The sequence below is a fragment of the Lipophrys pholis genome, assembly GCF_963383615.2.
Source record: "Lipophrys pholis genome assembly, chromosome: 4".
NCBI classification, from domain to species: domain Eukaryota; kingdom Metazoa; phylum Chordata; class Actinopteri; order Blenniiformes; family Blenniidae; genus Lipophrys; species Lipophrys pholis.
In genome coordinates, this window is record NC_137637.1 from 10,414,390 (window position 1) to 10,437,028 (window position 22,639).

The following is a 22,639-nucleotide window of genomic DNA, read 5'->3' on the forward strand; positions in this document are numbered from 1 at the left end:
AAGGTTTTTTTTTTGTCTTGTTTCCGAAAATGTTCATGTTTACATGGCAAACGTTTTCAAAATGTTTTCACTGGGAAACAGCAGAAATACTGAAAATGATGGTGTTCGCGGTGCAGCTGTCTTTGAAATAGACTTAAACTATCATACCATAATACAAAACTTTTTTATATATTAACTTCACGAAAGCTGACTCTAGATCGTTCGAACAACCACACAGTTTTGTTTTAAGCAAGCACGAGTCAAATATAACACAATATATTTGTCAAAAACTATTTTGGGATATGGAGGAGTACACTCTCAGGGCCTTGCTGTTTGGAGTCAGTGCAGTTGTGAGGAACGTGACTCAAACATCACAGCTCGATGACCGACAAACAGGATAAATAGGCTGCGAGAACACAGTTGATCCCTGTTGGTAGAAATAAACTGTGGTTTTTGGATTCGATGAAAGGAAGATCAACAACAAAACAGGAAATCATTTCAGCTAACGTGCATAATTGAAAACAGGGGCCATAATTACAAAAACAAAGTGTTTCGGAAAAGCAAATGTGGCATTGTGCTCCTGAATAAATCTGATGTCAGGCAGTAGGAACAATAAATAAGTGAAAAAAATTATTCAAAAAAAAAAAAAAAAGTGACAAGTTAAAAGCACCATTAAACAAAATGTTGAGTTTGTGCTCTGACAGGACGCTTTCAAATTAGCATTTTTAAAGCCAGTCATTTTCTTTCGGGCTAATTAAATTCTAATTAATTCACCGTGTAAATTTTCTGCTAACTAATGACATGGCTTTATGTCTGCTGGGCAGTGTTTTTCCTGGATTTTGATTCATTCATTTATTTATTTATTTTGAACTTTGCTCATAGTCTGACACAAAAGAAAAACAAATGCGCGGTGCCAGATTAGCGGCGGCGTTTCCTCCCGCTGCTGCTGCTGCTGCTGCTGACAGAGACGAGTGCCATTTTAGATGCAACAAAGCAGCGTATCAGGTCAACAAAGAAAACCAGTACTGGCAAAACACTTAGCTCTTTGCCTGCTGATTGATTGCTTTTCATTGTTGCCAGTTTGAATACTGTGATCCTCTGATGGGCAGTGTGCGTCTGTGTGTGTGTGTGTGTGTGTGTGTGTGTGTGTGTGTGTGTGTGTGTGTGTGTGTGTGTGTGTGTGTGTGTGTGTGTGTGTGTGTGTGTGTGTGTGTGTGTGTGTGTGTAATGCCAGCAGCCCGGCCAGGACACGTGGGAATAGCCTGGTGAATCCTGATTTGAAGCCTTGTGTTTTTAATATTCCAGCCTCACTGTGTGTTTGGATCCACTGTGGAGAGCTGATATTTACAGTATCTACTGCCAGGTGAAGAATTTACTGCGTGTGCTTGCTACAAGGATGTTTCCTAGAGAATGTTGCCCCAGTCCTGCTGTCTTGCCTTGTGTTCCTCTCAAAATATGTCTAGTTTTATTTCTAGTTCATGTCTTTAGCCCGTCGGGCTCACAGGCCATATTATTGTATTTGAGCTTTTACCATCGTGTCATGTCCTGTTTGCACATCTCAATGAAGTATGGTCTAGAAAGAACATTGTCTTGTCTTTGTTTTGTGTCTTTCTTTGTCTCCCTATTGTCCATCCCAAATGTTTAACCCTCTCATGGTTCCTTCGGTATTGGTGTTTCATGTCTTGTCAAGTTTTAAGCCTCATCATGGATTTAGTCCTTAACCTGGTTTTCTTATTTCTAGTTCAAGTCTTTCGTCTCTCTTGTTTGTAGATCATATTATTGTATTTGAACAGTCAAAGTTTTGGAACCTGTCCTGTCCAACTTGCACCATTTCATGTTCTCAATAAAATGCAACAAATATAGCGAGGAAAGAACACTCAGGATTGCACTCTTGTTTGCAGAGTTTCATGTCTTGTATGTGCTTGTCTATGTTCTGTCATCGCTATGTCACGTTATTTCCATCTTTCAATGTTCCGTCTGCGTGTTATTCATGAAACGCTTTTAGATTGTTTCATGTAGACTCATGTCATGTTAGCGTTTCTAAGATTCTCCTCAAGAAAAGTTCTCAAAAGTCGTTTTTCATCAACCTTGTAAAGTCTCATTGCCAGGTGAACATTATGAAAGTGTCATTTCAAAACAGTTTAATTTTACACATTTCCATGTTTTTTTGTTGCGGTGAATGTGTGTTTTAGTGTATTATTTTCCCTGTAGTGTCTGGTGGTTTGTTTTTTTTTGCCTCTGGGTGTGTACAGTTTCCTGTTTTCCTTGATTGTTCTCACAATCTGCCCTGATTGCCTCCATGTGTTACATTTAGTTACCTGAGGGCATTTTGTAGACATGATAAACTCACAGCAGATAACATTGTATCTTTAATGTGTTCTCTTTAACTACTCAACTTCAAAGTCCTCTTAACCCTCCAGTGACTATAACTACATTGAAGCCACTTTAATTTTCCTTTTTGACTCTGTCGACAAAAGTTGGGCCGAGAAGGTTTTGTTTTTGTCTGAGTGTATTTATTTATTGGTTTGTATGTATGTATTTTACCAACGTTTCACAAAAACTACACCCAGTGTATGAATTTCAGGGATCATTTTTTATCATCCAAGGACCAACTGATCAGATTTTGGGACGTTAACGGCGAAGTCTTTCCGAATAAATCGAAAGAAAAAGCAAAAACATTTTGCGGGGATGGGAGAGGCACCTCATGGAGGAGATAAAAAGAGATCAGCATCTGTTGCCATGGAGACGCTCCCTGCTCAGTGTTTCACATGGTGATGTTGCTACCTGACCTACATAGTTAGCATCGATATGAGCTAACGGCTGCCATGCTAGCCATGCTAACTTGGTTCCGCAAACAAATGTGGCGTTGACGAAGGTCTGCTCCAGCGTGTGCCCGTTCTAGTTATTCATTTTATGGCTGTAGAAGTACCCGAAATAGAAGTGTCTCCTTCTTTTCCCAAAATATTTGAACTTCTAATATCTGGCAGTTCTTCAGCATTATGATGTGCAGTAAGAATTCTAAGTGTGTGAAAAGCTGGTGAATCCCAAGTTTGATTGGTCTTGGCGGCCACTGCGTAAGTTCAGAAGGTCACCATAATGAGTATGAGTATTGAGATACCAAAAACATTCTAAGAATTGTGGTTCTGAAAAGTATGCGAGCCAAACCCAGTCTCAATAGCAATGTATGAGGGGAAACCAAAATCAAGTACATTTAATTCATGTCAAGTCTGGTTTGGGTCTTTGTTTAATCCTGTTTGTGTTTATAGTCATTGCTTGTTTACCTATTGCTGAACCCTGACCATGTCAGTATAGAAGCTTACATCCTGAATGATATGTTTGAGTTCAGTCTCAAACCTCGATCAAAAATTTGAACTGTCACTCCAATAGTGTTGTTGTGTAAACCGAAGTAAACTGAGTATCCTGTGTGTATTGCATCTGCATAACACAATGGGGGACTGCAACAACAACCAAGTGACTTGTTAGTTGATTCGGCTGAATGACGCGGCGATAGCGGCTCCTATTACAACCAAAGTGATGTAACTCACTAAAATGGACTTCTAATTGACAGCTTGTATCGGCTCTCTTTATTAGCGAGGAGATGAGTGTCTTGAGGGGGCTTTTCATTCGCCTGAAGATGCCTGACACGCTGGAATTATTTCCCCGTTGGTCTTAAAAACCAAACCTTAATTGGATTACTTCAGCACAAATTGGCAGATATGAAGAGAGTCGGAGCAGCAACAGCTCACCGTGTGGAGAACAATCAAATACACGTGCATCACATCAACTGTTTTTTTTTTTTTTTTTTTAAATTCCAGATTGTCACACAGCTTGCCAAGCTCTCTCCAGGTAAAAGCCCCAAAAGGATAGAAACAATCACAGCCAATTCTGAGGCAAGTAGCGATAGATGAACCAGTGAGCGCTCCGACATGACAGTCAGCTGGGATCAATGTAATCCAGAGGACAGCTGTTGTATTTAGCGGTTCCAGTAGTAGAATAGAAAACGATGTGAAGGGACAATCACAGAGCAAACGTGAAGAACTCGGTTGCCAATCTGAGTCAAGCAAACACAGACAAACTTTAACGTGAAGGGGAAGGAGATCTGAGCGAGAGCGGTTCAGGAGGGTCACCATCAAGTGACGGCTTTACACCCCCAAATGCAACCTAGAATGAATAAAACAAGTTGAAATACAAATGCCACAACACGACTACACAAGCCACAACACAAATACAAAAACCACAACATGAATACATAAGCCACAATACAACTACAAAAGCCAAAAAAAGCAGAACAAATGCTTCAATGCAAAAAAAAAAGATACAACACAACGTGACAAAGCTACATTACATAGAAATGACAGAATAATAAATACAAATGACAAAAGTCACAGGCCAAATACAAAGTCAACAACACATATACAGAAGCTCACAGCAGAAGAAAAAAATACAAAAGCTGAATTACAATTACAAAAGCCACAATGTAAATACCAAAAGCCGCTACAAACATACAAAAGCTACAACACAAATGTGAAAGCCACAGAACTAATACACATGCTCCAATGCAAAGACAAAAGTCAAAATTCAAATACAAAAATGGATTTTTACACATTTAAATACCTAATTATAGAACGAAAAATTACGAGACGATTATTGCAGATTCAGGTTCGCATTGACAAATTTTGGACGGACAGATTGAAATACAGACAAGTCTTCATACGCATTGACAAACAGAGCACAATGCAAAGACCGAAAAAACAAGGAAATATCCACAACATGAATACAAACACAACAACACTAAAGAAAAGCTACGAGACAAATCCACAATACTGATGCTACAAGGCAAAGACAAAAGTAAAAAAAATAATACAAATAAAATCCTAAATCCACAACAGAGACAAAAAAATTCATAACAAATCTATAAAATTGACAAGAGAAACACTAAAGTGTGTTGCTCATGTGAGAAGACCTTGCTCCCAGGCCTTTTCTTCATGGACTCCTCAGACTTCCCGTCAGACTTTGAAGCTTTACAACTGTACATCACTGCAGAAACTTTCTCTTATTATTTCTTTTGTTTGCGAGTATTCCTCCGCTTCGTCAGTTGTTTCTCTTTCTTTTCCCTGAGTATTGTGTCCATTTGCTTTTCATGGTACCATAATTTAACTTTACTCATTTTGCATTTTGCCACTTTATCAGATTATAATTGAAGCACAGTTACATGGTGCTGCTTTGCAAATTAACTGTGATACAGCTCCAATAATTATCATTGATGTTGCTAATAAATGCAAGAAGAAATTGTGAAAAACAAGTTTCCTTTATGAAAATAGTGCTGGAATTACTTTTAATTGAAGAATAAATTCATGGCGCGAGGGGATTTGCGGGATGAATTGTGAGGCTGTGCCCTCTCAAATAAAAGAATAGAAAAAAAAAAAAAAACCTGACTGCACAAGTGCTAGTGGGCCGAGAGTGGGAATGCAACACATGGATTTCAACCAGAGCCTTTCACAGGCTGAATCCTGTAAGTATTTAAATTGGCCTGCAGAGCAAAGCGAAAAAATGAAAAGGTGTTTCAAAAGTAGCAAGATTTGCAAGTTTTACAGCAGACGGGGGGGAAAAAAACCCAAAACTGGGTATGAGGAAGACATGGGAACGAAGATGAAAGCCGGGAGAAGAAACGAGAAGATGTGGAAGGACAAGCAGAGGGAGAATAAAATGAGATTCTATTGAGGAGGTAGAAATTGGCTTGAGAGGAACAGCGGGGTCAGCCTCACAAACATGGTGGTCCGGGAGCGAGCGCGTGATCAAAGCCACACATGCTGCTGATGAAATCACAGTGTGACTTCCTAACAACCGTTTCAGAACAAAAGTCCTCATTTCAAAGTAAAATCATCCACATGGAAGGTTTTGACCCAGTTTTTCTCAAATCGAAACCTTTTTGCCACTCAAACTCCACTCAGGGAAAACTTCTTGCCACCATTTGGAACCGTCAGCAACGTATGAATTTGCTCGATTTTCAATTCGAATCCCAATAATGATAATTTACACGGCAAACTTAATTGTCAGTGTCAAATTTTCATTGCGTTTTGGGTGTTCGTTTACACGAGAACGGTGCTCAGAGCTACTGAAAACACAACTTTTTGGAGGATGGCTCCCAAGGTGGAGCTTTTCGAGAACGCTCCAACGCCGTCATCATGTTAACGGGTGAAAACAACACTGTGAAGTGCAGTGGAAGCACTGCCATTGTGCATGCACACCATGGCTGCAGCCGTAACCTCCAGACTGCCAGTCCAGTCCAGTCCAGGGACTCCAAGTCCATATTTCCCTGGTAGTTTTTTAATAATAATAATAATAATAATAATAATAATAATAATAATAATAATAATAATAATAATAATAATAATAATAATAATAACAATTTAACCTATAACACACTGTACATTTAAACAATTTCAAAGTGCTACAAAAAGTTGAAAGTCACATGTAATCAAAATCCAACTTCCAACTGTCCATTCGAATGTCCCTGTACTCCTCTTTGGTTCTACCTCCATTACAGTTCTACCAGATCGTGTTGAGCAGAGCCACTTTCTCGCATGTCTGGATAACTCAAATTGTCTGGATGACAAAAAAGCTCTCTCTCTCTTCTCTCTCTCTTTGAGCGTTCCCCCCCGGTCGTGTACGGCAGCCATGCCAACTTCTAATAAAGGCAGCAACAGGAGGAAACTCCAGGTCTCTTCCTGTTCAGGAGCAAAACCTGTTCTGATACCAGAAGGTTCTCAGTAACATAATATTGTTTGCCCAAGCTACCGAACAGGACAAGGGGGGAAAAAAAAGGAGAAAAAAAAAGAAAATAAGCAAAATGAAGGCAACATAACGTGTTCGGGTCATTTTATTCCTATACTACATCTATAGCATGTTCACCAACAGTGTGTTATTCTTTGAAACTTTTAACGGGATGAAAAGAAGTGTGCATGCAACAATACAGTGTACAACGCGGTGTTTTTTAATGTATAGGGCTTCCCAACCAATAGGCTGCAGAGCAGTCCTTGTCCGTGGATCATTTAGTATCGGGCCACAAAGAGTCCATTTATTGAATTTTTTTTTCAAACATTGTTAAGCACTCGTTAGTTTTTGTACACCGTCCTGCCGGTAACCACTGCTCTATTACACCTCTCGGCTAAAATCTGGGACCACGTCTTGGCCACCTGATCAAAGATGGACATGACGTGATGTAACCGAGGTACGGATAATTCAGGTAGGACTGTACATCGTTTTCAGTGTTACTGCCATTGATACGTAAACAGACATCATTTTAAAAGATTAGAAATTTTCTGAAACGAAAATGCAAAAACAATGTAAACGGCACCTACATTTGTGTTTCTGACCGGCTCCAGCTGCCAGCTAAATTTGTGAATTTAATTTGAATCAATATCATGTTTCTTGCTGTTTCATTTAATTAACACAAAATCATTTCTATTCATGTGGTTTTTCTGCTCTCTGGAAGACAATACTCAAACTGCCCACTTTAATTAAAACTGTTATTTGGCATCCAGTGACATACCTTGTTTTAATGATATCACACAGAGCAATAATCAATACTGATATTTAGAGAAGACAATTTGTCGACATTATAACTGATGGCAGATGCTGTAGGAGTCTCGGGTAATGAGGAGAGATCAGCTGGCCTCCCCAAAAAAGTAGAGAAGACTGATTTATTGAGTACTAAAGACTTAGGGACAGAACACGTAAAACAAATGGGTTTTCAAACCCATAACCACTTTATTTTGAAACCCTCTGATGTCAAACTGGGTATTCCCTTTTTGTTTGGACCACTTGGAGATCTCTTGGTAAATCCCCATTCATGAAACCAATTGGTCCCTACACTAAAGAGGCTGTTAAAGTTTTCTAAGGATGCAGGCCATCATTGATATATTATTGATAATAAATGTTTAAACTTTCAACTGGTTATTGATCTAACTCTAACCCTATTGATCAGATATGACTGGCTGATTTTGAATTTTTATTTTTATTTTTATTTTAAAACCTCGATTGTGTATGAAATGTGAAGGATAAAATTACAGTAGCTCCATGTGTTATGTGCCAGGACTGGTAAGGTAAACATTGACGTGTTTACCTTTCTAGTCTACTTCATCCAGATCCGTGGTCATACTGCACAGAGAAACCGAAGGGTTTCTTGACCATCTCTTCAACTGGCTCCTGAGCTGTTGATGTCGATGCCACAAAATCCTAGACCCCCTTAGAAATCAGGAAAAAGCACCATGCGGCCATAGAAGGAAAACCCTTTGTACCCAATCAACTCTGATGTAGTTTTACCACATTTACCAAGCAGTAGTCTATCCATTGGTGCACCTACTGGCGTCGCAAACATTCAAAGTCTCCTAAAGTCCTTGTCAGAGTCTCAGTAGAGACACACCTAATTACCTTCGGAAAGAAAGCTGTCACTTTCAGTTCAAGCAAATGATCTTTCCCATTCATCACCTCTTGATTCAACATATGATTTTACTATTAAGAGTACCACAGCAAATCACAAAGAAATCCAATCATGATGTCTACTTATCAATTAAAAGTTTTGAGTGAACCAAGACCAGAAGAATCAACATTGTTCTGTTCAGATATTGAACGCTTCATGTTGTTGACTTATCATTGCTCCCTTAGCCAAAGTAAGCTGAGGATGGACCTCCAATGGAGGAAGGAAGTGAACTTCGATCGTTAAAAAGGACCATATCACCATATCATGGTCACTGAATGCAAAAGCTTGACAGTTTAAAACTTGATCACAATGAGATAATGGCCTGGTTTTATGCTTTTATAGTCCAAATGAAATCTGAAATGCAGTTGTTTGTGTCTCGGTGCTAGTGATACATACAGAGTATTCGGCAGGTGGCCATAATGTCAGGTCTGATTGGCAGAAGTCAAGCTGTGTATGTCACCAGGTAGGAGAACAAACAATCATGGATAAATCGGGCTGCACAGTAGTTTAATTCAACAGCTGTCGAAATGCAGTAGAAAAATGAAGAGCTAATCAATGCTGATTCATTTTTAGACGCCTGAAAGCTGTGACACGTCCCATGTGACCGAACCCAGATTGGTCGCACCTACAACATCTCAGCTTCTCTCGGCCCCCACAGCGACAGATAAAAGGTGTTGATTATCGAGTCAAAGGTGCCATCGAAGCATCTGTAAGCTAAAGAGCTCCAACATGCAAGATGAACATCTGAAAACACTTCAAGCATGACAGTTTCACTCACTTACCACCTTCTCTTTTCCAGACGCTAAACAGACATCTGTGTTAGACTGTGTGATTGGGGTTTGGAAGAAGAGAAAAGTTTGTTTGTTTGTTTTACCTCCAGAGTGAGGTGGAGGGCCACACAGCAGCACCACTCCTTGACCTTCACGAACCGATACAGAACTCCTCCGATGGGTCTTGAAGTTTTCCAAGTCTGAAAAGTAAAATACAAGAAAAGGTTGGTAAAAGACAGAAGTCTCATGTCCATTGGCCTGTTTACCTACAAACGATTTCAAGTGAAAACGCAAAGTTTCCTGGCCTTTTGGGTGTCCGTTCACACAACGACTGGTGCTCAAAACCACTGAAAATGCAAGTTTTTGAAAACAGCTGCCAAGGTGAAACTTTTTGAAAATACCCGGGATCTGTTCCAGTGTCCATGGGAGAAAAGGACATTTGGAAACGTTCGGGCTTCGTCCCAAGTGGACGGCGGAAGCGCTGCTACTGCGCATGCACACCATGCCCATGGTAGATAGTTCTTCTGCACATGTCCTCGTACTGTAGATGGACAATAACAACAATGTCTCCAGAGTGTCATGACTCTCAGTCCATATTCTCCTCCACATTTTAGAGTTCAGAGCCACATGAAACAGCAATCTGGCCTGGTCATCTGACCCTACAAATGTCTGCGTTCTCCAACTGTTAATGTTCATAGTGTATTATTGTGTACAGCATGTATGTGTGTGTGGTTTCATTACAAATACAATCAACAATGCCCGCTAGTGAGCCAACATGCTAACTCCATTCTGCTGTTGGCATGTCACAACATTGACTTGTTAATATGAACTTTTTCTGGGTTAAAAATGCAAAAATGATGTGTTTTTCTTTTTTTGTGTTTTGAACAGATTGCAGTTTTCTTTACTGTCGTGTTTTTCCCCTCTCCCTTCTATCCAAGGTCACATTGTATGGAGCCTAAAGCAGTATGAGGCAGGGGGGGAGTCGCTCGCCACAGGTTACCCGTTTATTATACAGCTCACACTGACAAAAACACTGCGCGATGGTATTATACCAGAGTGTTCCTGGCCTATATTTCTCTGGACTGCAATAAGAAAGCGAAGCTTCATCCTGACGAATGCAGTGTCGGTAAACTCCTGGGGCCAGGGGGTCAAACTGGCTTTGTGTCAGACCGCAGAGCAAACCGCCCAACCGCTGCACCTCTCCAAAGCAAATAATATACAAATGCGGCGACCTGAAGCTCTGTTGTTGTAAAGTACATCCTTTAAAAAGCGGAAATAATACTTTAAAGAATGACTGAGCCCTCCGTGGCAGCAAATTCCAAACTTCAGGGGTTGTAAACAGCTTCCAGCTTTGCCTCGGGCCAAATCACCCCCCGTGTGTGTGTGTGTGTGCTGTCGATATCCACGGCTCTTTGTGAGGCTGCTACGAGGATCAGAAACGAGGTAAACTGAGGAATCAAACAGAGACTTTCGCAAGTGGAACCATGTCAGAATAGAAGTATCGGTTGCATGCATTAGCACTAACAAGTGTGCCTTAGAAAAGTTGCACTTCAGGACATTTGTGATTTATTGGTGCAGCAGAAGAATAAAAGGAAAAAAAAAAAGAAGAAAAAATTAACCTTTCAAACTTTGACACAGGCACCAGAATAGGCATCTCAGTTTATATTTGGAGAAATCCCAATCCCAATCCCAATCCCTAATCAGGCCTGTTTGAATCATGCTACTCGCAACTTTTGTTTTTTCAGCAACAGTGAAGCTGGTAACGCACTACTTAGTCACGTGTAACCCTCATATGAAAACTTTTTTCAGTAATGAGTAATCTAACGCGTTACATTTTCTAAACCAGTAATCAGATTTAAGTTACTTCTCCAAGTTACTGTGCGTTGCTATTGCAGCGTCCCGCAGGACGTGTTTCTTCTCTGTAAAGCCGCTTTATTATTGAACAGAACCGGGCCACTGCAGACGCACACACACACACACACACACACACACACACACACACACACACACACACACACACACACACACACACACACACACAGGCAGTCTGCGCACCATGCGCCGCATGCTCACCTAACCCGTCCCCTTCTCCACTCTCAGCCAATCACAGGCCAACTCGCTCTAATGGTGCGTTCAGGTAACACAAGAGAATGGGAACTAACAAACATTATCAATAAAACTTATCATCGCATCAAAAACACAACTGCAGAGATGTTACACTATTTTTGTAATTTTCCTGAGTAAAAATATATATTGTCAGGAAGCCCCACCTCTTTTTTCAATCAGTCAATCAATCAATCAATCAATCAATCAATCAATCAATCAATCAATCAAATACTTAATTTTTCCCCTGGGTGTAATTCAAAGGTTTCTTATAGCAGGCAGTACAAATAAATAAATAAGTAGATAAATAATGCAACAACAGACTACAAATACACCATGGAGTAAATAAATCCCAGTAATAGCAGAAATCTGATAAGAAAACCTGAAGTCAGATATAAATACAACAAAGAATGAAGGTCAAAGGTTAAAATCCGTATAAACGTGGTGCAGGAGGCGGTGAGCAGCAGTTTTTTCATGTTCATGTTGAGACGATGGGGGGTGTTGTCGGCAGCTGCTGAAAATAACTAAAATATTAACGTGTAATCTAACTTTTAAACTACATCAATGTACCTCAATGTATTTCTTTTCTTAATATATTTCTTATGTCTTTGTAAAGTTGTTCTGTATTTCTTTAATTTTGTAAAGCACTGTGAATTGCCCTGTGTTTGAATGGCGCTTTTCAAACTATTAGTCTTTGTAAGATCTGTCGTTTTTTTTGCTCTTCTTCACGTCTCCAATGGGAGACATTTTTTCTGCTTCACTCCGTTTACAGTCTGCCTGGAAGACATCCCACTTTAATATTCTGAAGTTTAGCCCCAAGAATTGAAGGAACGTCTTTATATTACCACTGAAACCTGACCAGACTGTCAGGTCTCCTTCTGTCTCGATGCCAAGTCTTGTCTGTTTGTCCCTTTCTGCTTTATTCTGGCATCATCGGTCTTGTCCACGTCGCAGCACACTTGCTCTTCCTGTCGGCTTTCCCTCTGTGCATCTGATTGGTTCAGTGTTTCACCCGCGTCCTCCCCTCCCCTCCCCTGTCTACATATATCCCTCTCCCTCAGGTGTCTGTTGCCAGATCGTCTTTGTACGTCAAGACATCCTGCAACTTCCCGAGACGTTTCTCAGTGTTTCTGACTCCTTGTGTGTTTGGACCTTTGGCTGTGTTTTTGATTGCCTTACGGATTAAACTTTTGATACCTCTGCCCTCAGTTTTATAATAAACTCTACCATTGTGTGGGTCTGCTTTTGGGTTCAGCTGTGATTTCTGACAGAACCGTCTATCACCACGTTTGTATCAAGACGGTCGTACTTCCTAAACAGATTTCGGATCCACTGTCTGTGGTTTTGGGCGACATGGTGATGTAGTGATTGCACTACCAGCCTCACAGTGAAAAGAGCCACGTTTGATCCCAAGACCACTGCTTTACTCTGAGTAGCCGTCTCCCTATGCCTGAGTGGGTCGTGTAAACGGACACACAAAACGCAAAGGAAAGTTTTTGTTTTCACGTGAAAACAGAGCCTCAATATACCAGTTGTCACAACCTCCTGCATCTGTTTAAACTCGTCTGCAGTCTCAATGCAAACATTGACCATGCAATCGTTTGAAGGTCTACTTTTTGTTCCACTAATGAAAGTAATCAAACCAAAAACATGACACAACGATACTTCTGTCCATTAAGTCCCCTCATCAAAGCCATGTCTCTTGCAATCATTGACTGCTTTCAGAATGCTAATTTAGACCATCCAGCATTCACTCCCCACATTTAAAATCCAGATGGATGTATTTGAATTCAGACATAAATTTGCATTAATTCTTCTTGAGGAATCTTTGATACACTTGAAAGGAACTTTAATTATCGTCCAGCTAATAACACTAACTAAAAACCAAGATGCATTAAGACTTTAGATTACTAGAAGCTCACAAATCTTTTTAAATATTCAAGGAATAATTTTCACTAAAACCTGTCCCGGTTCCTTAATGTGTGTTAATCTGACATCCCAGATTTCATGAGGTTTGTTGGTTCCCCTCTAGGCTTTTATCTTCTTTTGCAAATCATCTTCAAATGTTTGTAAAGTAGCAGAACAGTTTGAATTGATTTTCATCCGTCACGTATGTTGAGTTTTCATGAGGAGGAATTCCTGATATTTGCAATAACCTTGGTTCTCCTGGTGCTCCGAAAATGCTTTTAGCACTCAAAACAGCAGAGGGGGAGGAAAATACTATTGCTACTTTTATTCTCAAAGGATTCAATTTATAAAAACATCAACTATTTTCAGATAGATTTTTATTTGTACAGTTAGAAAAACAAATGGATGGCCAGACGAAGGAAGCTGATTTTGCTTGATTCCAATGTGTCCAGGTATTAGTGAGGTATTAATGTACTAGATGATTGCATATTGTGATACATAGATCCGAACTGGCACCAGTAGGTGCTCATCTATTTAGAAAGTATGCTAGCTGCTTCAAAGTTTTCAAGATGGCTGCTGGAAACAAATGCAAAGATTGACTTTGATTCGTCAACCCAAATTGTATACCCGGGGTGTTTTTACAGGGTCAAGAGTTTATCCAAGCTTACATTAGACACAAAGGACAAGGTGGATGATGGAAAAGTATTCATCATCAGGACACACAAAGAAGTCACAGCCACTCATACTCCAAACCGAACACGAAGTCCACCATTTGACCGCCATTCCATTCACTGTGAAATGTTCAGGTTGAACTCCTCCTACACCTACAGGGTAAGTCCAAGACACCGAAATTGTCCTCTGTATACAACAGGCCTTCGTGGTCAAAATGGTAACAAATTTCTTCCGCCAAAGTCAAAGGTCATGGTCATGGCAGCTCCTTGAAAATCTGATGGTTCGCCATGAAACAGGAAGTGATGCATAAGTCTGTCTACATGCTGCAATTTGCCTGAAAGGTTACATGTGTCATCACAGTGCTGCCATGATGAATCCCACAGAGCAGTATACAGTCACAGTGAAAGCGACGCTTGGTGGATGGGCAGGAAGTGCTCCACAACTCGCCTGTCCATGCTCCACTCAGCCTGAAACTTTACATGGATAAATCAGTCGGCCCTCGTCGCATCCATCAGCCAAAATACACAGCTATTCACAGCGCCACCTGGGGGATACGCTCCCACTCGGTGACCGGCAAGCATGTGAGGAACCGTTCAACTCTGCATGCAGCTTTACTTTGTTTTTTTCAGGCCTTGACAACATATTTTTTTGTATTCTCTAATTCCTCCAAGTGTCTCCTGACCGTGGGGACCCTGCTTACTTCAGATCCTGCTGCTTCCACACAGGTCTTGGATGCAGAGAGACTTATCTGCTGCCTCCCGGCACCATCCGACAGCCTGCTTTGTGTTACACGGCTGCTGCACTTCCTCCCTCGTTTTCATATCATTTGTGTGGCTTCATTTGCATGCCACATCTAACAGGAGGAACGCAGGGTGTAAACATTTGTGAATAAATGTGCACACTTGAGAAGGACACACTGGAGAGAGGCATGAGTACCATTACTGTGCCCCCGCCCCCGACCGCCATATCCTGCACTTGTAATTGTGTGACGCGAGTAATGAATCCGAGTCCGGCGTCGGCTAAATTCCTTATATATATATATATAAAATCATAGGAATCAATAGTGACACACACACACTAATGTGAGCCAAACAGCAATCTGCTGCTCAGCGAAGAGGGTTGCTTTGGCAGGTCACACATGAGGAGTTTTAATAGCTCCGCTGGTAATCAGGTTACCTTTCATTCATCACACCCACCAGCACGCAGCATTACAAAGCTATCTCCGCTCCCATTTGACATTAAAAGTACTGTTGCAGTGAGCTAATTGATGGGAAAAATGCACCTAAAACAATTGTCTGACGGTGTAAAAATGAAAGCTCGGTAATTCATGCATGTGGCACGCAAAGGTTTCACGTCTGCGCTGATGACCGCTGCTGCGGTGGGGAGATGAATTCCTTCCTCCGGGAGCTGCTTACATGTTCGCAGTGTAGTTTCTGCTGATGGACTCGCTCTATCAGACCAGAGGATAAAAAAGGACAAGTCTGATGGGAGCAAGGGATCAAGATAGGTGTTGTCCTTACTGTTATATGACAACTGGGACCTCAGACTCATTTCAGTCCAATCAGATCTTTATTGGGCCGGACGGCTAAAATAGCACCAAAGTAGCTTGATAAACAAATTTGAAGGAAAACTCATTTGTTTTAGCTGTTAAATGATCATTGAACAGTGTGTGTGTGTGTGTGTGTGTGAGAGACCTGTTTACAAAACAATGTTTTCAAGTGAAATCGGAAGACTTACAATGCATTTTAGAGGTTGTTTTACACGACAACGTTGCTTGGAGTCACTAAGAACACAACATTTTGAAAATGGCCCCCAAGGTGGAACTTTTTAATCCCGCTTCGTCTCCATCTCCATGGAAACCATTTTTAATGTTTATAGAATATTGTTCTCTGTGCACGTTTGTGTGGTTTCATTATAAAAATAACAAACAACATACTTTTTAAAACGAGGTAAAAACACCAAATCTTTCAGTAACGAAAACGCAAAAAAAGTTTTCACTTAAAACATTGTGTATAAAGGTCCTGGAGCCGTATCAATAAGCAGCTTCTCATCCAGCGAACAGAGGTTTAGTGAAATAGTAACCATTGAAATGTTGACGCTAAAGCTCAGTGAAGCTGGGCAGGTACATGAAATTATAGAGACGACAGAAGTGTCTCAATAGTGACCAGTTACTTGTGTGTTCCTGCAAAAAAAGTAGCGGGATTACTTTGAACTCATCCTATTGCCTTCGAGATTTGCTGATGATTTGCAGTATTTCCCTTCTCAACACTTCGTGAAGCAGTTTCCACATCTGTTAATGTAATTTTCACTCCAAAACCAATCTGAGGATGGATTTCACATTAATATATTACTATGATGTCCTGCATTTATTCATACATATTCTCCCGATTGGGTTTAATTAGCCTTAGTTAACCTCGCTGTATAATACACACCACACCGCGAGCGGCGGTGCGGACACGAGCGCTCCCTCCTCACACACCAAAAACTGCAAGCGATCCACTTTCAGGGGAGATTGCTGATTAGTCCAGCTCCCAGTGATTTCGATGCAAAATTATCAAGCTTGCTGATTTATGAAGAGGAATATAAGGTCACTTAATACATGTCATATTGACTGTGGAACAAGTCAATTAAGCATCGGCCTTTAAATGATTCCTTTAAACATAAATCTCTTCCTAACCCACGAGTGCGGTTTAACTAATAGCTACTTGAGACTCTTACACTATATTAAAAGAGCACTTTCTATTATTTTTCTAAAGATTAATGCCGGATTCGGCCCCTTAGGGTCAATTACATGTGTCTACCTTCGAGGGAGGAACAATGCAGAAACTCTTGTTTCACTATAAGGGCAGGGAGTGGCATTATAGGGAGGAACATCTGGAGCTGGAACCTCTATATCAACTTCAATATTCATGTTCCTGTGTATCACTGCTGACGGTGATGTAAAACTATGAAAAGTATTTTGTTTTTGTTTCCCTCCCTGTGCCTCTGGGGTGTTTGCACCTCTTCTCAGGAGCCGAGAAAAGCATCTCAAACACCTTCTACCATAAAACACACACAACACAGAGAGGAGAAGACACTAAAGAGCATTAAAAGAAAGCTGTGGAATACAGAAAGAGAGGGAGGACGAGGTCCTCTAGGGCAGTGCCGGCCGTGTCGGAGGAGCGTTGGCGCTCCGGCTGCCCACCCGCCGCCGCAGCGGCTCCCTGACTCACTGGACTGCGGCGGCTTTGTCCAAGGGCTGTTTGTGTAGTGGGAGCACAGGTGTGCAACTGTGAAGGACTCCAGACTTTCACAGATAAGCCTGCCGAGGGAGTGAGAGACACGCCACGGCATGGAGATGGAGCTTGGTGTCAAACAACAGCTGGAACAGTGTGTAAAGAGAACGCCATGGTGCGCTAACCAGTTAAAGTTGTGAGATCGCACGCACGGTGTGGGATTGGATAAATGAGTTGGCGCCGTTGGTTGTTTTTGTAATGAAACCACACACATGCAGAGGACAATACAGTGCTTTCTGAAATATTCCAAATCATGTTCACTAAAAACAAAAGGTTAACACTAAAATCGAATGGAGAATGTGAAATAAAGAGGCTCATTTAGACCCCATATAGACAACAATGTTTTCGTTTTCGAAAAGTTTCCTGTTTAAATGACAACATTTTGAACACAGTGTCCATTCACACAGAAATGGTAGAAATGCTAAAGACAACGTAGCTGTTAGTTGTTTTTGTAATGAAATCACACCCATGTACACAGAGAATAATATGCTATAAACAATAACAACTTTCTGAAAAGTTACGTTTCCCCCGTTTCTAGGCAGATAGAGAAAGTCCCAAAAGTTGTATTTTCAGTGGCTCCAAACAGTGTAAATTAAACCCCAAAAAACAACAAGAAAATGGTATAAAAAGGGCCATAGATCATGAATTATACCCAAAGAATTTCAGCAAAATAGTAGCTTTTTTTTTTTTACATATACTTGTGGTAAAAGTGATCAGTCATAATTTGGCCCCATGAGTGAGGATAAAGTAATGGCTGCCCCCTCATATTGATCAAAGTTGTTCTCCTTCGGTTAGTTAGAGGAAGACAAACCGTCCATTTTTTTTTTTTTTAAAGAACACAATGGTACACAAACCTCTTAAACTGTAAGGAGATTGCAAAGATGAGCAAGACAAGAGCCTGGGAAAGTTATGTAATGCTGTAAAAAAAACAACTAATTAAGCAGAAATGATTGGACATAAAAAGAGCATCAAAAAGAGGTTCTCTGAAGACAGAGGAGCTGTTTACTATTCTTCAAAAGACTGTGTGGGCAGACTGCTACTACTGAAGATGAGTTTTTCATACTAGAATACTACAAAGCAAGCGGGATTTCATCCTGTGTACCTTCGTCCTTCTTTATTGTGTTGAGAGATTACAATTAGAATCACCATTACCATATGATACCAAGAAATACACGACATTTACTGATGCAAAATAGTATCAAAATTATGGAACAATGGTGCATTGTAATGCATTGTGGACAACTAAATACTACATCGTGACGTGATTTATACGAAATTTTAGGACGAGTTGATATTGAACGAACCAAACACCAAATAATATTTTAATGAAGGAAACATACTTATTTTAAAGACACACGACTGAACTAATATAAAAATGCATACAATATATATATATATATATATATATATACATACATGAATATAATATTTACAAAGAGGTATACAAAATAAATACTAAATAAATTTTCCCTTCATAAGCCACTTACAGTTCAGTTTCATCTTGAGTGGGCTGGACTGGTGAAATGATGCTATAATAACCTTTGAATTTACAGAAGAAAGTTTTCCTTTGTTATGACCACAGTGTACCGGAGGATTTTTGCCAGATCACACAATTAGTACACAAAATTACAACAATCTCAACATAAAGTCAGTTTTAATGAAACATTCTGCTGCATATTACAGTGAAATGTAAAAAAAAAAAAGAAATCCTGTAAATCCTATATAACCACTTGCTTGTTGGTTTCTGGGCCTCATTGGAGCTTTTTGCGGCCGGTTTTGGTCCACGGGCCTTATGTTTGACTGAAGTAAACTTCACAGCAGCACCGAGCTGCGGGAGGCTGTCCATCATTAAGGTGTGGTAACAGTTAAAATCTCCATGCTCGACTATTTATCCGCTCTTACCGGGTTCCTCATCTGAGGTTCTACTGGACACATAAGTTAGACGACTTTGAGCCGTGCACTATGTTTTCGGCCGTCTTATTTGAAGATTGACCGTCTAAATGACGTATGGAGGCTCAGTGCTTTAAACTGTGCAATGAAATGAAGCTGCTGTTACTTAAACTGGCTTTAGCAGCAAAAATACTTCCTGTGTTCAGGTTGTTCCACAGATGTTTTGCCTCGGCCTAGTGTACGCCGCTGAATATTATGTTTTTGTCTCATATTTGTATGAGAGACTGACAGCATGTCACCAAGGGGAGTACTGGCACTTGTTTTTTTCCGCTTAAAGCACTGGGCCTCACCATGCTGCTGTCTTAACTGAGCATTTGCATTTTTTAAACGCAACACATTTGTTTGAGGTTCAACAGTTTTGTCTTTACAGATAGCAATTAGTTACGAAAGCGTTTTACATCTTTATGTTGTTTGTCTTTCACAGGATTTTGCTCCTTACCATTGAGAGCAAACATTACTTCACTGAGCTAACATCATAATGATGCAAGATTTCCCGCAGCAAAGACAAAAGCTTTTCCTGTCGGATTGACACTGAGAAGGGAAACAGACTTTCTCGTATCTTCTTGGCTTCAGCGCTGACTGATGTGTCGGCCTGATATGCATCGTCTGTTTTTCTTTTCTTACCTGTCAGAAATCTCTCTGCTGTCCTTTGTATTGCGTGTTGCTGTCTGAATCCTGAGCCTTGACAGCGGCACGAGTCGGAAAGTGCTCTTTTTGATTTTTGTTGAAGTGGATTTATTCAGCTTTAAAGCTCCTTCTCTTCACTTTTTCCACGTGGGTCAGGCACTCCCAAGATGCAATGCGTCTAAGGCCCCCAGTGGGCTCTGACCCACCATTTGAGAACAGCAACAACCTGAGTCTATCCATCTGAGGAGTAGGATGAGAAGTGCCAGCAGCAGTGAAGCAATTTGAACCAGTTGTTCTTTCGGGCTTCAATGTTTCCCTGCTGTAACTTTAAGTTTACTCGCTTCCATAGCACAGAATTACATTGTTTTTTATATTATTTCGTAAAATTTAATTGTATTGAATAGAATGTGCAATATGGAACAGTGAGTTACTTCTACCGATGGACCCCATAACCTTTCTACCAATGGACCAAAGCCAACCTCAACCGGATCACCTCTGAGGTCTCTGTACTCTTGGTATGGAAGTACAGCGTTGAGGGAATTGTATTCGGAAGGTGGCTCATCTGCTCTATGCAGATGATGCTGTAGTTTTGGATCACAGTTAGGAAGCAGATCAACATCTCCAAGTCTAAGTCAACAGTCCTCCAGTGGAAAAAAGACTGTATACCCTACCCTTTTTATTAGAACCCTGCCCATGAATTCTTTCATCACTAATTACCGATACGGTAATAGACTCCTAGACCAGTCTGACACAATATTGGATGCCATCATGAGATTTAAAATTTGACCTATAAATTACACTTTGACAAAAAATATGAATGAATAAATCCTGAAAATGTAATTTAAAGTTGAATTTACTGCAATAGGCAGAAGATTTCTGATTCACCTACATACATTTTAGCCATCATGCGGCCATCATGTGCTACTGATGGGTGAATTCGGTAAAATAATTATAAGGGTAAAATAAAAATACGTATATTTTTTTAAAAATTAAACATTATATGCTAATACTGAGAGTATAATATGTACACACACACACACACACACACACACACACACACACACACACACACACACACACACACACACACACACACACACACACACACACACACACACAATGAGCCATCGCCTGAACACACACTGACTGATGGACTCTATATATGGGATTGCATATGGCAGATGTGTGCTCTCCCTGCTCGCAGCACACTAACACATTCCCATACTTCCACTATCCCCTTGAAATATGGCTAATCTTATTGTTGCATTATGACTTTCCTGTAATAAGATTTCATTTGTTACAGTATTTTACCGAACTTATGATATTTGTTCAAATAGAGGCTGGTTGCTATTTTTGATCAACGTATTTTGAATAGGAAAATACCCTGGAATTTTACCTTTAAAATAACTTTATAAAAACAATAAAAAAAAAAATTTCAATGCACAGGGGTTACAAAAACTGACAAAAAATAAGTTATTCTACATATCAATCAAGTTAGGACTAAAACAGTGTGTAAATAATTATCAACATTTAAAATTTTTAGCATTTCTATTTTTGATACTTTAAGATTTTTCCCAGATTTTCTGGGGAGCAATGAGGCAGTGTGAGAATGTCTCAGGCTGAGGGGGCCTCCCCTCACACAATGCAATGAATATTTATACCTCACTTAGCTCACTTGCGTGGATTATTTCAGTCTGTGGGACGACTGAGCCGAGATAACTTTGCGTTGTTGTCAGTGACATAACCGTCTGGAAAGATTTAGCACTCGATGACTCAAAGTGTGGAAACGGTGAAATTTCACAAAACTACCGCCTCTTCAATCCTTTTCTAATCACTTTTGTGAAAGCTAATGCAGAAACTGTCTGGAGACACCCCTCCCCCAGTGACGCTCGCCTCCCATTTAGAAAATCTGCTTTAATCTGCGACATAGAGGAGCGACAGTTGACATAAATGCCACAGATTGAGTACAACATCATAGAATACGTACATTTTTGTGGCATCCTAACTTCTGCACTCATTGGCACTAAAGGCATCAGCATTTTGAAGCCCCGACCGGTGATAAATGAACAAATCTTAACAATGCGGAGCTAGAAATGGTTTGTTTTGCCAGTATTTCTCCTTAGAATTGATATTTTTAGGTACATAAAAGGGAGTTTTTTTTAACAGATGTCAGACCTGAACATTCTGTGATAATGAGGCAAGATATTTCAACACTGAAACAGCAGATCACAATTTCTGACTGAATTGATATTTGACCACATTTCCTTCTGTAGAATCTCCCAGACTCATTTCTTTCTTTAAGATATTTTGTGCAACCCAACGACCCACCCCAGCATCCTCCTCCTCCCAGTACGGCTGTCTGTTTATATAAAACTGCTAAATTAATTTTTTATTTTTCCCACTCAAGGCCACGCCGTATAAACGGTACAAAGCATTTTCGCCGCTTTTTTAATCATCACATTAAGTCATTTTCAACATTGTGACAACTTGTTATCAAAAGTTAGATGATAAATCTATTACCATACTTTCTGTACTATAAGTTACATCTGTCAAAAATTGTGTCATAAAAAGAAAAGAAAGAAACCGATATAAGTTGCACCGGTGTATGAGAGGCGCATAAATAATTTCCATGCCCAGACGTAACTTCACAGTTGATCCATCAGTTCTCCAGCGCCGGCCGTCATGCTTTTTAGCCCACAATTAACCTCCTATGTTTTTTTCATCAGGGTAAGAGTTTCTCTGCTTTTCTCCCGTCCTTCAAAAGCTTGTCTGGAGAGTTGTTCTGCTTTCTGAACAAGATGTTCTCTTTGGAACCATTTCCTTGCTCGGGCAGTCAAACGCAGTAGCAATGGAGGGTTTTCAGTGGTTCTGTA

At 40.3% G+C, this 22,639-nt stretch overlaps 1 protein-coding gene across 1 annotated transcript in view; it reads right to left on the bottom strand.

Moving 5' to 3' along the window:
* cntn4 (contactin 4) overlaps positions 1–22,639 on the bottom strand; it is a 261,996-nt gene that overhangs the window by 124,578 nt on the left and 114,779 nt on the right. The window contains exon 5 of the mRNA XM_080460691.1: positions 9,336–9,431. Within this exon, the coding sequence (XP_080316817.1) occupies positions 9,336–9,431 (96 nt within the window). The remainder of the gene's footprint in view (positions 1–9,335; positions 9,432–22,639) is intronic.